This window comes from Ictalurus punctatus, chromosome 9 (assembly GCF_001660625.3).
Source record: "Ictalurus punctatus breed USDA103 chromosome 9, Coco_2.0, whole genome shotgun sequence".
Lineage (NCBI taxonomy): Eukaryota > Metazoa > Chordata > Actinopteri > Siluriformes > Ictaluridae > Ictalurus > Ictalurus punctatus.
In genome coordinates, this window is record NC_030424.2 from 22,701,561 (window position 1) to 22,718,557 (window position 16,997).

Consider the following 16,997-nt stretch of genomic DNA (forward strand, 5'->3'; position numbering starts at 1 on the left):
CCTTTAGAAATTTCTCTATATCTATGTAAATGTGACCTAAAACGTCATCAGATTGTCACACAAGTCGTAAAAGTAGACAAAGAGAACCCATTTAAACAAATGAGACATTTGGTCATTTGTTGAGGAAAATGATACAATATTACATATCTGTGAGGGGAAAAAGTATGTGAAACTCTAAGATTAGCAGTTAATTTGAAGGTGAAATTAAAGTCGGGTGTTTTCAATCAGTGGGATGACAATTAGGTGTGAGTGAGTGCACTGTTTTATTTAAAGAACAGCGATCTATCAAAGTCTGATCTTCACAACATATTTGTGGAAGTGTATGCTGGCATGACATTTATGAGGACCTCAAAAAAAAAAAGAAAAGAGTCTTTGATGCTCATCAGGCTGGAAAAGTTTATAAAACCAAGAGTTTGGACTCCACCACTCCACAGTCAGACAGACTGTGTACAAGTGGAGGAAATACAAGACCATTGTTACCCTCCCCAGGAGTGGCTGACCAACAAAGATCACTCCATAACATGAGGTATAATGGTCTATGAGGTAACAAAGGAACCCAGGGTGACTTCTAAGCAACTAAAGGACTCTCTCAAATTGGCTAGTGGTGACATTCAAGAGTCTACCATCAGGAGAAAAATGAACATCAATAGTGTGTATGGCAGGGTTGCAAAGAGAAATCCACTGCTCTCTACTAAAGAACACTGTTGCCTGTCTGCAACGCTAAAGATCACATGGACAAGCCAGAAGGCTGTTGGAAAAATGTTTTGTGGACGGATGAGACCAAAATATAACTTTTTGCTTTAAATGAGAAGCGTTATGTTTGGAGAAAGGAAAACACTGCATTCCAGCATAAGAACCTTATCTGCTGCAAAAGGGGGTCACACCAGATACTGAAAGCAAAGGTTCACATATTTATTAGATCGTTTTCCTCAATAAGTAGGTGACCAAGTAGAATATTTTTGTCTCATTTGTTTAATTGGGTTCTCGTTGTGTATTTTTAGGACTTGTGTTTTATGGCACCAGAGGGCAGTAGAACTAGACATTCAGCATTGTTACCACTGGGGGCTCGGTTCACACTAGAAATACAGTTTATCTGCTGAAACCTTAATGAACAGGATAGTCTTTGACTATGCTGTGAGTTAGGATTTTCTATATTTAAATACATTTTTAAATGGAGTTTAATCTAAAACATCCAGTTACAGAGTGAAGCTACTCTCTATCTGTGTTTGATTCTCAGTATTGTGACAGTTCAATGGCCCTTCATCATGTGTAAAAGATATGATCAGAATTGTTTTTCCAACAACAATGATCAGCCAAATACATTTTCATCTGTATAGTCTGAAAACTCACACAAGTCTAACATAACAAACTGCTCCATAACTTGTTATAATGCCATTAGTATCTATCTATATACTGTTGTATCTATAATGTTTCATGTTTGCTTCTTCAGTAGTGAAGAATCTACAGATGTAGGCTGATGTTTCCGGCTGAGAGACACAACAGGAAACAAACAATGAAACTGAGATGGCGGTGGTGATGGTGGTGTGTTGTGTGCACCAGAATTAGTTCACCACCTCCACTTAAAAATACATAATCAGTAGAATATAGTCAAATTTAATTGACTTTACAGCAAATATGACATTATCTGGAGAGAGAATATTTTGAAAATAAACACCCTTTCTCAGTCCTTTTTTTTTTTTTGTTATTGTGCTTGATAAGTTGTGGAAAACATAGGATTTTATTATTTATTCATTATTATTATTTTATTCAAGACAAAAGCTATGCAGTCATCTAAAGAAATTCTTTGGATTGATAGTATGTTTCTGCATCTGAGTATACTGTAGTCAGGGTAGTCAGTGATATGCTTTTCAAGGACACTGAAAGCAAAAAGGTGTAATCAATATTTGCAAATCTTTACAGAGTCTTTAATTATGAATGACAAGGTAATTAGTTATGACTTAATAAAGTGAATAAAAGTGTGTACCACAATAAATATGTGTACTGGATAAAATGACACTCTTGTCGTTAGGTTAGAACCTTTTTCTATGCAGTTTTTCACTAGCAATGACCTGATTGAAGAAGCGTGGAGGCAGTCCCGCCTCTTAACCGTGTACCTTCCAAGTTCTGTATTAAGTTCTTGTTTATGCATGTGGTTGCTTTCAAAATGGCGTGTCTGCATGTGATTCTCTACTTTGTAACAATCGACTGGCTTTTTACTAACTGTAAGATCATAATGTCATTATAGCATTGTTGTGAGCTGTTTTATCAGTAATTTCCACCAGCTTTATTTCATCACAGGTCAGCAGCTCATACAGGTCCAACAGGAACCAGACGACCTGGTACTTTCTCCTGGATCATCAGTGAAGGTCTCTTGTGCTATAACCGGCACAAATAATCCAGACCTGTTCTGGTACCGCTGGAATGAAGCAGCAGGGTTTGTACTGGTATTCAGCTCTCGAGGTGCTGGGATGATGGACCCAGTCAGTGAGGGCCAGTTTAAATCTAACAGACCTACAGATCTTCAGATGGTTCTGGAGTCCGAAGGATTGAGTGAGATCGGCTCTGCAGTGTGGTACTGTGCAGCCAGTCCCCACAGCATCCCAGTGTTATCACAGAGCTGTACAAAAACCACTAGTTATTAGGATTTGGTTTCTTGAATAGACAGTTTTGCATGCATTTCACATTGCCAAGATCACAGGACCTTAACTGAGTAAAGCATGACCGTAAGTGATGTAGTCGAGTGTTTGCTTCAGCAGTGAAGAATCTATGAGTGCTTGTCTGAAGCATGTGGGTGAGAGTCAACAGGAAGTTTGCAAACAATAAAACTGAAATTCTCGTTTTGTAACAGAGATGGTGGTGTTGGTTTACTCACAGCTCATGTTTGTTCCTGTGATGCTTGTTTTTTCCTCCTATATATATTTTAATAGTCAATCACAACCATGCAGTTTCTAAGTAAAACATTACTTAAACAGCAAAATATGTTTCATCACAAAATGTTTTTTCTGAAAAATGTTATTCGCAGCACTGTTTTTACTACGTTATGAGCAGATCATGGAATAAATAATTCTACTTTATAGTAGCTGAGGTGAAAATAATGTGAGGTAAAAGGAATTTGAGAACATTTTGCTGTGTCCAGATTCAACAAAACCACCTTACATGTTTCATTGGCTATCATTCAAGAAACCTGGCCTCTGCAAAAGTTTTATCCTTTGGTGACCTAGCCATTTATGTGAATCTGGTCAACTGTTTTGGATCATCTAACAATGATCCACCAATGGCCAAGTTTTCATCTTGTGGCACATATAATTTACTTTAAAATATCCTGATTACCATGTTTACTGTCCTACAAAGTTTCCAGAAACTCTGAAACAAAAGTAATCTACACATTCAGTTCTCCACATGTGACATATAGTACACTGAGCAAGCAGAGTCCCACCCCATAACCCGTAACAACCCATTTCACCACTTAACCAGTGCTAATGTATGTCGCACTACTCAACATGAGGTGTTTGATTCTCTACATTCTGACAATACAATGGTTATTGACTTCATGTAAGCTTATAATGTTGGCAATACTGCATTATTTAGAGAAATTTAAAAAGCAACTTTCAAATAGTACTTTTTCACCATTGCAGGTGTGCAGGTCATACAAGTCCATCAGGAACCAGAGAACCTGGTTCTTTCCCCTGGATCAACATTGAAGATTTCCTGCTCTATAACTGGTATTGATGACCCGTATCTTTACTGGTACCACTGGAACGAGACAGCAGGGTTCACACTGGTCTTCAGCTCTATAGCTACTGGTTCAGTAAACCCAGCCAGTGACGGTCAGTTTAAATCTTACAGACATGAAGATAATCGGATCATTCTGGGGTCTGATGGAGTGAGTGAGATCGGCTCTGCAGTGTGGTACTGTGCAGCCAGTCCCCACAGCATCCCAGTGTCATCACAGAGCTGTACAAAAACCACAACATGTCATTAAGATTGGGCTTCTCATATACACAGATTTGCATACATTTTACATTGTTGAGATCACATGACCATAATTGAATGAAGCACAACTGTAATAGATGTAGTCCCATGTTTGCTTAAACAGTGAAGAATCTATGAGTGTAGTCTGAAGATTCAGGTTGAGAGATTCAACAGGAAGCAAACAATAAAAACTATTACATTCTCATTTTTTAACAGAGATGGTGATGTTGGTTTACTCGCATCTCATATTTGTTCTAGTGATGCTTTTTCAAAGTTCCTTTATTTTTCCCCCAATATAATAATATTCATCATATTCATAATATTCAATATCCTACAGGGTCGTGGGGAACCTGGAGGCTATCCCAGGGGGCATGGGGCACAAGGCGGGGTACACCCCGGACAGGGTGCCAATCCATCACAGGGCACAATCACATACACATTCACACACCCATTCATACACTGCGGACACTTTGGACATGCCAATCAGCCTACCATGCATGTTTTTTGGACTTGGGAGGAAACCGGAGTACCTGGAGAAAACCCCCGCAGCACGGGGAGAACATGCAAATGTTGCACACACCGGGCTGTGGCGGGAATCAAACATGCTACGTGAACATGCTAACCACGAAGCCACCCAGTCACAATCACGTAATGTTTATGTGCAAAACATTTAATACAAAATTATATTGTCTTGAAATAACATTACAAAAAACAACACAAACTTAAAAAAAGATATTATTGGCGAGACTATTTTAGTACTTTATGAACAAATCACAGAATAAATAATTTTACTTTACATTTCTGTGGTCAGGTTTAGGGTTAGAAGAACAAATGTAAAGTACAAAGTAATCTGAGAACATTCAGCTGTGAAGAACATGTCCAGATTCCACAAAACCACCTTACATGTTTCATTGGCTACCATTCAAGAAACATGACCTTTGCAAAAGTTGTATTTGTTGGTGAGCTAGCCATGTTTATGTGAGTTTGTTGGAGTGCTTTGGTGGGGTTTTTTTTTTTTTTTTGGTGTGTGTGTGTGTGTGTGTGCGTGTGTGTGATTTCCTATGGATGATAACACCCTGTCATGGCTTCCCGACGCTTTGAAACCACCAAATAAATAAATACATAAATAAATACATCTCCTGAGACCAACATTATTCTCCAGATGTGACGCAGCGTGAACTAGCACAAGGTCCCACCCCACTGATAAGTAACAGCCTGCTTCAGCATTGAGCCCTAGTTACTACAACTGCTACTGTCTGTTGTGCTAATTATCATGATGCATTTGCATTTATCTCTTTTTTTTCTGACAGTACACTGGTTTTCGAATATATGTAAGCTAATAATGTGATTAATTCAGTATTATTGAGAAAATTTACAGCAGCAACATTGAACTAATTTCAATTGTTTATCACAGGCATGCAGCTCATACAGGTCCAACAGAAACCAAGGGATCTGGTTCTTTCCAAAGGATCATCGTTGAAGATCTCCTGCTCTATAACTGGAACTGCTAACCCGTATCTTTACTGGTACCACTGGAACGAGACAGCAGGCTTCACACTGGTCTTCACCTCTCTAGCTACTGGTTCAGTGAATCCAGCCAGTGAGGGTCAGTTTAAATCTCACAGACCTGAACAGGGTCAGATCATTCTGGAGTCTGATGGAGTGAGTGAGATCGGCTCTGCAGTGTGGTACTGTGCAGCCAGTCCCCACAGCATCCCAGTGTCATCAGAGAGCTGTACAAAAAGTCATTAAGTTTGAAATTCTCAAATAGACAATTTTACATGCATTTCACATTGTGAAGATCATAGGACCTGAACTGAGTGATACATGACTGTAAAAATGTAGTAATGTGTTTGCTTAAACAGTGAAGAAACTGTGAAGAACGTAGTCTCAAGTTTGAGAGGGTGAGAGTCAACAGGAAGCATGTAAACATTAAAACTGAAATTTTCATTTTGTAACAGAGATGGTGTTGTTGGTTTACTCACAGCTCATGTTTGTTCCTGTGATGCTTTTTCCAAGTCACCCCCCCCCCACCCCCCCAATATAATAATATTCATCAGACACAATCACATTGTTTCAATACAAAACACTGAATGCAAAATTATAATATTTTAATAACATTACCAAAAAGCAAACTTAAACACAAAATATGTCCGTCCGTCAACCCCCCCCCCCCCCCCCCCCAAGAAAATAAATAAATAAATTTAAATTTCCACTTTTTTTTTTTTTTAGCACTTTATTAACAAATTGTGGATTACATCTATCTACTTTACAGTATTTGAGGTGAGAATAAATGTGAGGTAAAAGTAATCTGAGAGCATTTTGCTGTGAAGAACATGTCCAGATTCCACAAAAACACCTTACATGTTTCATTGGTTACCATTCAGGAAACCTGGACTGTGCAAAAGTTTTATTCTTTGGTGAGATAGCCACGTTTATATGAATCTAGTGAAGAGCTCTGGATTATCATCCAACAATGATCCAACAATGCCCAAGTTTTAATTTTGTGGCACATACGGTGCTCTAAAATGTCCTGATTTTCATGTTTATTGTCCGACAAAGGTTTCTAGGAACTCGGAAACATAAAATAGTCTGAGAAGTAATTTGCATATTCAATTTTCCACGTGACACACATTGAGCAGGCATAGGTTCCCACCCCATAGCCAGTAACAACGCATCTCTGCACTTAACCAGTGCTAATATACTGTATGTTGCACTACTCATCATGAGGAGTTTGTGCTTGATTCTCTACATTCTGACAGTACAATGGTTATTGACTTCATGTAAGCTTATAATATTGGCAATACTGCATTGTTTAGAACAGTTTCAAAAACAACTTTCAAATAATAAATTTCCACCATTGCAGGTGTGCAGGTCATACAAGTCCATCAGGAACCAGAGAACCTGGTTCTTTCCTCTGGATCATCTTTGAAGATTTCCTGCTCTATAACTGGTACTGCTACCCCATATCTTTATTGGTACCACTGGAACGAGACAGCAGGGTTCACACAGGTCTTCACCTCTGTAACTACTGGTTCAGTGAATCCAGCCAGTGATGGTCAGTTTAAATCTCAAAGACCTGATTGGCTTCAGATCATTCTGGAGTCTGATGCAGTGAGTGAGATCGGCTCTGCAGTGTGGTACTGTGCAGCCAGTCCCCACAGCATCCCAGTGTCATCACAGAGCTGTACAAAAACCACAGCATGTCATTAAGCTTGGGTTTATGCTCAAATATACAGTTTAAAAAAAATGACATTGTTGAATATCACATAACCTGTGACCCGTGAAATCACATTTTTGCATTATTCCCAGAATCTAGCAGCTTTTATAGTCTGCATTTGTTCCAATTAATCTTTGTTTCTGAAGTTTCATCATGTCCCATTGTGTTAATATTAAAACCTTTAATGGCTAAAAGCAATGTATTTTCCAAAACAAACAAACAAACAAACAAACAAACAAACAAACAAACAAACAAAAACAAAAACATGTACAGTTTCCACTCGAATGACTTGGTCACCCAATAAAATGAAAAGGAAAATAATAATTAAATTTCACGCTTTAAGCATCATAGTCGCTAGTACTATCTTAGATTATTTTGGAGCAAAATTTGCCACTGTATTCTAGGAGCCTAAAGTTGAACCATTATTGGATTTTTATTCAAGAAAACGATCCAAAGCAGTGCTTCAGATTCCCCACAGCATCCCATTGTTATCACAGAGCTGTATATAAACCCCAACATCCCATTAAGACTGGGTTTATGCCCAAATATTCAGTTTTGTATAATATTTTACATTGTTCATCTGCACATGACCTTAACTGATGGAGGCTTGACAGATCTGTGAAGTCGCATGTTTGCTTCAATGAAAGAACCTAGTAGTTAATGCAGCCTGCAATTTTGCAACTCCCCCATCAATCTTTTATTTCCTTTATATTTCTTTTAAGTTTCTAAATTAAAAAAATGTTAGTCTTTCAATTTATGTATGGCTAGGAATATATTTTTGACAAACATATAAAGTTCAATGCCCACCAGAATTTTAACGAGCTCTAATAAAACAATAAAGAAAATAATAAATAAAACGTGTGTTATTGTTTATAGTATCATGGATGTTGTCAAGTACTAGTTTATTACAGAGCAAAATTTGTCTTCTAGGAGCCTAAAGCTAACCCATTACTGGATTATTATCAAGAAAATTATCTAAAGCATTTTATTTGCATGGAGAGGGTTTTTTAATTAATTTATTTATTTTTAAAATCTTTTTTCTTTTTCTTCCTGTGAGTGATATCCTGGATTCCAGATACTTTGGGAAAAAAAACCCCTCCTGAGATAAACAGCAGCGTATGTAATCTTCCAGATGTGATGCAGAGTGAACTAGCACATTGTCCCACCCCATTGTTACCGTACGTAAGAGCCTGCTTCAGCATTGAGCCCTATTTACTACAACTGCTACTGTCTGTTGTACTAATTGTCATGATGCATTTGCATTTATCTCTTTTTATTCTGACAGTACACTGGTTTTCGAATATATGTAAGCTAATAATGTGATTAATTCAGTATTATTTAGAAATTATACAACAGTAATATTAAGCTAATACATTAAAAAAATATATATATATATTTACAGGCATGCAGCTTATACAGGTCCAACAGGACAAAAGGGACCTGGTTCTTGCCCAAGGATCATCGCTGAAGGTCTCCTGCTCTATAACCGGCTCGAGTATTCCTAACCTATACTGGTACCACTGGAACAAGACAGCAGGGTTCACACTGGTATTCACCTCTGTAACTACTGGTTCAGTGAATCCAGCCAGTGATGGTCAGTTTAAATCTCATAGACCTGAGCAGCGTCAGATCATTCTGGAGTCTGATGGAGTGAGTGAGATCGGCTCTGCAGTGTGGTACTGTGCAGCCAGTTCCCACAGCATCCCAGTGTCATCAGAGAGCTGTACAAAAACCACAACGTGTAATTAAGCTTGGGTTTATGCTCAAATATACAGATAAAAAAAAAATAACATTGTTGAATATCACATAACCTGTGACCCGTGAAATCACATGTTTGCATTATTCCCAGAATCTAGCAACTTTTATAGTCTGCATTTGTTCCAATTAATCTTTTTTTTCTAAAGTTTGATAACGTCCCTTTGTGTTAATATTAAAGCCTTTAATGGCTAAGTAATGTATTTTCCAATACAAACAACCAAACAAACAAAAACAAAAACATGTACAGTTTCCACTCGAATGACTTGGTCACCCAATAAAATGAAAAGGAAAATAATAATTAAATTTCACGCTTTAAGCATCATAGTCGCTAGTACTATCTTAGATTATTTTGGAGCAAAATTTGCCACTGTATTCTAGGAGCCTAAAGTTGAACCATTATTGGATTTTTATTCAAGAAAACGATCCAAAGCAGTGCTTCAGATTCCCCACAGCATCCCATTGTTATCACAGGGCTGTATATAAAATGGCGCACTTATATAGCGCTTTTATCCAAAGCTCTTTATACTGTGTCTCATTCACCCATTCACACACACACCAATGGTAGCAGAACTGCCATGCAAGGCGCTAACTTGCCATCAAGAGCAACTTGGGTTTAAATGTGTTGCCCAAGGACACTTCGGCATGTGGAGTCATGTGGGTGAGGAATCGAACCGCAAATCCTATGATTAGTGGACAACCCGCTCTACCACCTGAGCCACAGCCGCCCCAATAAAAGATTATATAAACCACAACATCCCATTAAGACTGGGTTTATGCCCAAATATTCAGTTTTGTATAATATTTTACATTGTTCATCTGCACATGACCTTAACTGATGGAAGCTTGACAGATCTGTGAAGTCACATGTTTGCTTCAATGAAAGAACCTAGTAGTTAATGCAGCCTGCAATTTTGCAACTCCCCCATCAATCTTTTATTTCCTTTATATTTCTTTTAAGTTTCTAAATTAAAAAATTGTTAAAGTCTTTCAATTTATGTATAGCTAGGAATATATTTTTGACAAACATATAAAGTTCAATGCCCACCAGAATTTTAACGAGCTCTAATAAAACAATAAAGAAAATAATAAATAAAACGTGTGTTATTGTTTATAGTATCATGGATGTTGTCAAGTACTAGTTTATTACAGAGCAAAATTAGTCTTCTAGGAGCCTAAAGCTGACCCATTACTGGATTATTATCAAGAAAATTATCTAAAGCAGTTTATTGGTATGGAGAGGGTTTTTTTTTCTTCTTCTTTTTTCTTTTTCTTCCTGTGAGTGATATCATGGATTCCAGATACTTTGAAAACAAAGACCTCCTGAGATAAACAGCAGCGTATGTAATCTTCCAGATGTGATGCAGGGTGAACTAGCATATTGTCCCACCCCATTGCTACTGTACGTAACAGCCTGCTTCAGCATTGAGCCCTATTTACTACAACTGCTACTGTCTGTTGTACTAATTATCATGATGCATTTGCATTTATCTCTTTTTATTCTGACAGTACACTGGTTTTCAAATATATGTAAGCTAATAATGTGATTAATTCAGTATTATTTATAAGTTTTAGAACAGTAATATTAAGCTAATACTTTTTTTTTTTTTTTTTTTTACAGGCATGCAGCTGATACAGGTCCAACAGGACACAAGGGACCTGGTTCTTGCCCAAGGATCATCGCTGAAGGTCTCCTGCTCTGTAACTAGCATGAGTATTCCTAACCTATACTGGTACCACTGGAACGAGACAGCAGGGTTCACACTGGTATTCACCTCTGTTGCTACTGGTTCAGTGAATCCAGCCAGTGATGGTCAGTTTAAATCTCATAGACCTGAGCAGCGTCAGATCATTCTGGAGTCTGATGGAGTGAGTGAGATTGGCTCTGCAGTGTGGTACTGTGCAGCCAGTTCCCACAGCATCCCAGTGTCATCAGAGAGCTGTACAAAAACCACAACGTGTCATTAAGCTTGGGTTTATGCTCAAATATACAGTTAAAAAAAATGACATTGTTGAATATCACATAACCTGTGACCCGTGAAATCACGTTTGCATTATTCCCAGAATCTAGCAGCTTTTATAGTCTGCATTTGTTCCGATTAATCTTTTTTTTCTAAAGTTTGATAACGTCCCTTTGTGTTAATATTAAAGCCTTTAATGGCTAAGTAATGTATTTTCCAAAACAAACAACCAAACAAACAAAAACAAAAACATGTACAGTTTCCACTCAAATGACTTGGTCACCCAATAAAATGAAAAGGAAAATAATAATTAAATTTCATGCTTTAAGCATCATAGTCGCTAGTACTATCTTAAATTATTTTGGAGCAAAATTTGCCACTGTATTCTAGGAGCCTAAAGTTGAACCATTATTGGATTTTTATTCAAGAAAACGATCCAAAGCAGTGCTTCAGATTCCCCACAGCATCCCATTGTTATCACAGGGCTGTATATAAAATGGCGCACTTATATAGCGCTTTTATCCAAAGCTCTTTATACTGTGTCTCATTCACCCATACACGCACACACCAATGGTAGCAGAACTGCCATGCAAGGCGCTAACTTGCCATCAAGAGCAACTTGGGTTTAAATGTGTTGCCCAAGGACACTTCGGCATGTGGAGTCATGTGGGTGAGGAATCAAACTGCAAATCCTATGATTAGTGGACAACCCACTCTACCACCTGAGCCACAGCCGCCCCAATAAAAGATTATATAAACCCCAACATCTCATTAAGACTGGGTTTATGCCCAAATATTCAGTTTTGTATAATATTTTACATTGTTCATCTGCACATGACCTTAACTGATGGAGGCTTGACAGATCTGTGAAGTCACATGTTTGCTTCAATGAAAGAACCTAGTAGTTAATGCAGCCTGCAATTTTGCAACTCCCCCATCAATCTTTTATTTCCTTTATATTTCTTTTAAGTTTCTAAATTAAAAAATTGTTAAAGTCTTTCAATTTATGTATAGCTAGGAATATATTTTTGACAAACATATAAAGTTCAATGCCCACCAGAATTTTAACGAGCTCTAATAAAACAATAAAGAAAATAATAAATAAAACGTGTGTTATTGTTTATAGTATCATAGATGTTGTCAAGTACTAGTTTATTACAGAGCAAAATTAGTCTTCTAGGAGCCTAAAGCTGACCCATTACTGGATTATTATCAAGAAAATGATCTAAAGCAGTTTATTTGCTTGGAGAGGGTTGTTTAATTAATTAATTTATTTTTTAAATCTTTTTTCTTTTTCTTCCTGTGAGTGATATCCTGGATTCCAGATACTCTGGAAAAAAAAAAAAAACCTCCTGAGATAAACAGCAGCGTATGTAATCTTCCAGATGTGATGCAGAGTGAACTAGCACATTGTCCCACCCCATTGCTACTGTACGTAAGAGCCTGCTTCAGCATTGAGCCCTATTTACTACAACTGCTACTGTCTGTTGTACTAATTATCATGATGCATTTGCATTTATCTCTTTTTATTCTGACAGTACACTGGTTTTCGAATATTTGTAAGCTAATAATGTGATTAATTCAGTATTATTTAGAAATTTTACAACAGTAATATTAAGCTAATTCATTTTTTTATATTTACAGGCATGCAGCTGATACAGGTCCAACAGGACACAAGGGACCTGGTTCTTTCCCAAGGATTATCGCTGAAGGTCTCCTGCTCTATAACCGGCTTGAGTATTCCTACCCTATACTGGTACCACTGGAACAAGACAGCAGGGTTCACACTGGTATTCACCTCTTTTGCTACTGGTTCAGTGAATCCAGCCAGTGATGGTCAGTTTAAATCTCACAGACCTGATTGGCTTCAGATCATTCTGGAGTCTGATGCAGTGAGTGAGATCGGCTCTGCAGTGTGGTACTGTGCAGCCAGTTCCCACAGCATCCCAGTGTCATCAGAGAGCTGTACAAAAACCACAGCATGTCATTAAGACTAAGATTTGGTTTAAGTTGTCAGACTCAAAGATTCAACAGAAGGCAAGCAAACACAAAATGAAATTCTCATTCCCTTCCCTTTATCACAGTTCATTTTTGTTCCAGACACTTTTTCCCAAGTAACCCTACATTTAATATTGCAGTTAGGTCAATTACATTAATCAGTCACAATTCCGTACAATTATTTCACTAAGAGTAAATTGCATTATTCTGTAATGCTATTATTAATTGATGTGAGTGATACGATTCACATGTACTGGGAAATCTCACTTTCCAAGCTGAGAGTAATAAATATGTTGTACCTTTGCAAATGTCAGTGAATTGGATATAGTTCAGCAGTGAAGATTATCTAGTTAAAAAAAACCCTGTCCACTTTAGCGTTAATGGGGTTTCAATAAAGAAACCTAATCTTTGTGAAAAGTGTATTATTTGGTGAGAAACCAGGTTTATGTGAATCTGGAGGAGTGTGTTGGATTATCATCTAACAATGGCACAGTTTTAGTCTCCTGGAAAATAGTGCAAAGCTTTGCTCTAAAATATCCTGATTTCTTTGATACTCTGTCCTAAAGAGGCTTCCAGATACTCTGAAAGACCAAATGCTCTGATGTATAATCTCATTTGCAATCCTCCTCCCCTAGTAGAGGTTGAGCTAGTACAGGGTTCCACCTCACAACCAGTAACAGTCTATTTCAGCACTTAATCAGTACTACTGTATGTTCCACTGTTTAATATGAGACATTTGTGTTTGAGTCTCTGCATTCTGACAGTACAATGGCTTTTGAGTGGATGTAAGATTATAATGTCATCATACAAGATCATTCTGAACTGTTTAAATGGCAAACCTCTAATAATTAATTTTCATAATTTCAGGTCAGCAGATCATACAAGTCCATCAGGAACCAGAGGACCTGGTTCTTTCCCCTGGATCATCACTGAAGATCTCCTGCTCTATAACCGGAATAAGTAATCCAAATCTCTACTGGTACCACTGGAATGAATCAACAGAGTTCACACTGGTGTTCACCTCAGTGGGTACTGGGGTGATGAATCCAGCCAGTAAGGGTCAGTTTAAATCTCACAGACCTAAAGATCTTCAGATGGTTCTGGAGTCTGAAGCAGTGAGTGAGATCGGCTCAGCAGTGTGGTACTGTGCAGCCAGAAGCCACAGTATCCCAGTCTCATCAGAGAGCTGTACAAAAACCACAACTGTTCAGTAGGCCTAGGACTACTGTCAAATACATCTTTTTGGATGCATTTCACATGGTTAAGATTACAGGACCTTAACTGAGCAAAGCATGACTGTAATTAATGTAGTCATGTGTTTCCATCATCAACAGTGAATGCGAATAAATGAGTGTAGTGTGACATTTTAGGGTGAGTGAGTCAACAGGAAGCAAGCAAACAATTAAACAAGAAATTCTGATTTGTAACAGAGATGAAAGTGTTTGTTTTTCTCACAGCTCATATTTGTTCCAGTGTTGCTTTTTTCCAAGCTACTGATTTTCCCCTATATAATCATGTTAATCAGTCACATTCACATGATATTGTTTCTATGCAAAGCAATGAATACAAAATTACAAGCAACTTTTAACACAAAAACCTTTTTTTTTTTTTTTTATAGAACTTTTCGAACTTTTTTAGTACTTTAAGAACAAATAATTAAATAAAACCTGCTTTTATTTACTTTTTATTTATTTATATTCTTTACTTTGCATTATTTTTGAGGTAACAACAAATTTACAGCAACGGTACTGTAATCTGAGAACATTTTATTGTGAAGAACATGTCCAGATCCCACAGTAGCACCTTATTCAGTGGCTTTCATTTCAGAATTTTTTTGGTGAGTAAGACAGGTTTATGTGAATCTGGTGGAGTGCTTTGGACTATCATCTACCGAGATGATTCTGGGGACTGATTGTGACTGAGTTCGATTTCCCACAGCATTCCAGTGTCATCACACTTGTTATGGAACAAAAGCCTGGGGTTAGAGTATGATAAAATTAACAGTTTGCCAAATTCGCATCATCACTCACATTCATCAATCACAATCACATTAAATTGTTGGTATTGGAACGGGAATTGTCTATTCTCAAAAAAGTGACAATATCGTGCTCTATATCCGGAATTAATTAATGGTCCAGTGAATCCAGCCAGTGAGTGTCAGTTTAAATCAAACAGACCTCATGAGCATTAAATAATTCTGGAGTCTGAAGGAGTGAGTCTATGTGTGTAGGCTAAATGTTGAGGCTGAGAGATTCAACAGGAAGCAAACAAACAATAAAACTGAAGTTTTGTAATAGACATGGAGTTGGTTTACTCACAGCACACATTTTTCCAGTGTTAATGATGTTTTCTTTGCAGTGTGATGAGTCACATTCATCAATCACAATTACATAAAATGTTTTGTTATACAAAACACAGAATAAAAATTGGCATTGTCTATACCTCAAACAATATCAAAATGTAAGTAAGAATCATTATTTAGTACTTTACACACTCTTTTCCACAATAAACAAAACTTGGACAAAATCTAGCATATACATTTTTCTCTAAAATATCCTGATTTTCATGATTACTGTCCTAAGATGGATTCCAGAAACTCTGAAACAGACAATAGTCTGAGAAATAATTTACATATGCAATTCTCAACATGGCACACATTGAGCAAACACAGGGTCCCACCCCATAGCCAGTAACAATGCATCTCTGCACTTAACCAGTGCTAATGCACTGTATGTTGCACTACTCATCATGAGGTGTTTATGTGTTGATTCTGACAGTACAATGGCTATTGACTTCATGTTAACTTATAATGTTGTCTATACTCCATTGTGCAATGTCTATTTTCACATAATATTTACTATTCTGCATAGAAATAAAGACATGTGGTAGGTGTTTTTCTGTCAGAGATTCAAGACAAAGTAATGTGATGTTGGATAACAAAGACAACTACACGAAAAGCACCATGATTAATTTCAATCTGTAGAAATGGTCTGGCTGGCTAAGTTTATATGCAACATTTCCAGGAACTGTAAAAGAAAAAAAAAAGTGATCTGAGATCAACAAATGCGTATGTAATTCTGCAGCTGTGATGCAGGGGGAAGTAGCAAAAGCGTCCCACCCCATTACTACGTATCAGTCTGTTTCAGCACTGAGTCCTACATATGTAGTTACTACAACTGAAGCTGTATGTTCTGCTACATAAAATGATGCATTTGCATTTAACTCTTTTTATTCTGACAACAAACTGGCTTTCGACTACATGTAAGCTAATAACATTATTAGTTCCGCATTACTGAGAACTTTTACAACAGTATTTGAACTCATTTATTTTCATCGCCACAGGTTTAGAGCTCATACAGGTCCATCAGGACCTAGAGGACCTGGTTCTTTCAAAAGGATCATCACTAAAGGTCTCCTGTGCCATAAGTGGTACTAATGACCCATATCTTTACTGGTACCGCTGGACTCCTGCAGAAGGGTTTACACTGGTATTCTACTCTATAAGTGCTGGTTCAGTGAATCCATCCAGTGAGGGTCAGTTTAAATCTCGTAGACCTGATAAGCTTCATATTGTTCTGGAGTCTGAAGGACTGAATGAGATCGGCTCTGCAGTGTGGTATTGTGCAGCCAGTCCCCACAGCATCCCAGTGTCATCACAGAGCTGTACAAAAACCACAACTGTTCATTAGGACTAGGACTACTGTCTGAGGCCACATGACCTTGATTGACAGGAACACAGCTATGTTTGCTCGTGTGCACCCTTTATCACAGTAAAGAATCAGTCAGATTAGTCAAACTTGTATGTTTTTATTTCATAGGGCTATATCTGGCATGTTTTGACTGAGATGACTATATATCCTTCTTTTGACTGAGAAATCAAAGAACGTTTTTAAAAACACCAATCTAGATATAACATGCAAACTTCATTTACCTTTCAAAGCAATAATCATTTGATTAGTCTCTATTGCAGAGCAAAAATATTTGCTCTTGTGTTTCAAACTAGGCAGACTAAACATCTCGTAAGTGTTGACACGTGTGACACAAACAATGAGCAAACTCAAAATGTTGTACACACAATTCACAAATGAAAA

General features: G+C 37.4%; 2 gene segments (V, D, J or C); both read left to right on the forward strand.

Annotated features, from left to right (window-relative positions):
- Positions 1–13,524: 13,524 nt before the first annotated feature.
- LOC124628472 (T cell receptor beta variable 30-like) lies at positions 13,525–14,414 on the forward strand. The segment is given in 2 exon segments: positions 13,525–13,691; positions 13,774–14,414. Coding segments are annotated over 2 exon segments (405 nt in total).
- A 1,638-nt stretch (positions 14,415–16,052) lies between these two features.
- Positions 16,053–16,630, forward strand: LOC124628515 (T cell receptor beta variable 30-like). The segment is given in 2 exon segments: positions 16,053–16,167; positions 16,249–16,630. Coding segments are annotated over 2 exon segments (405 nt in total).
- Positions 16,631–16,997: the final 367 nt, after the last annotated feature.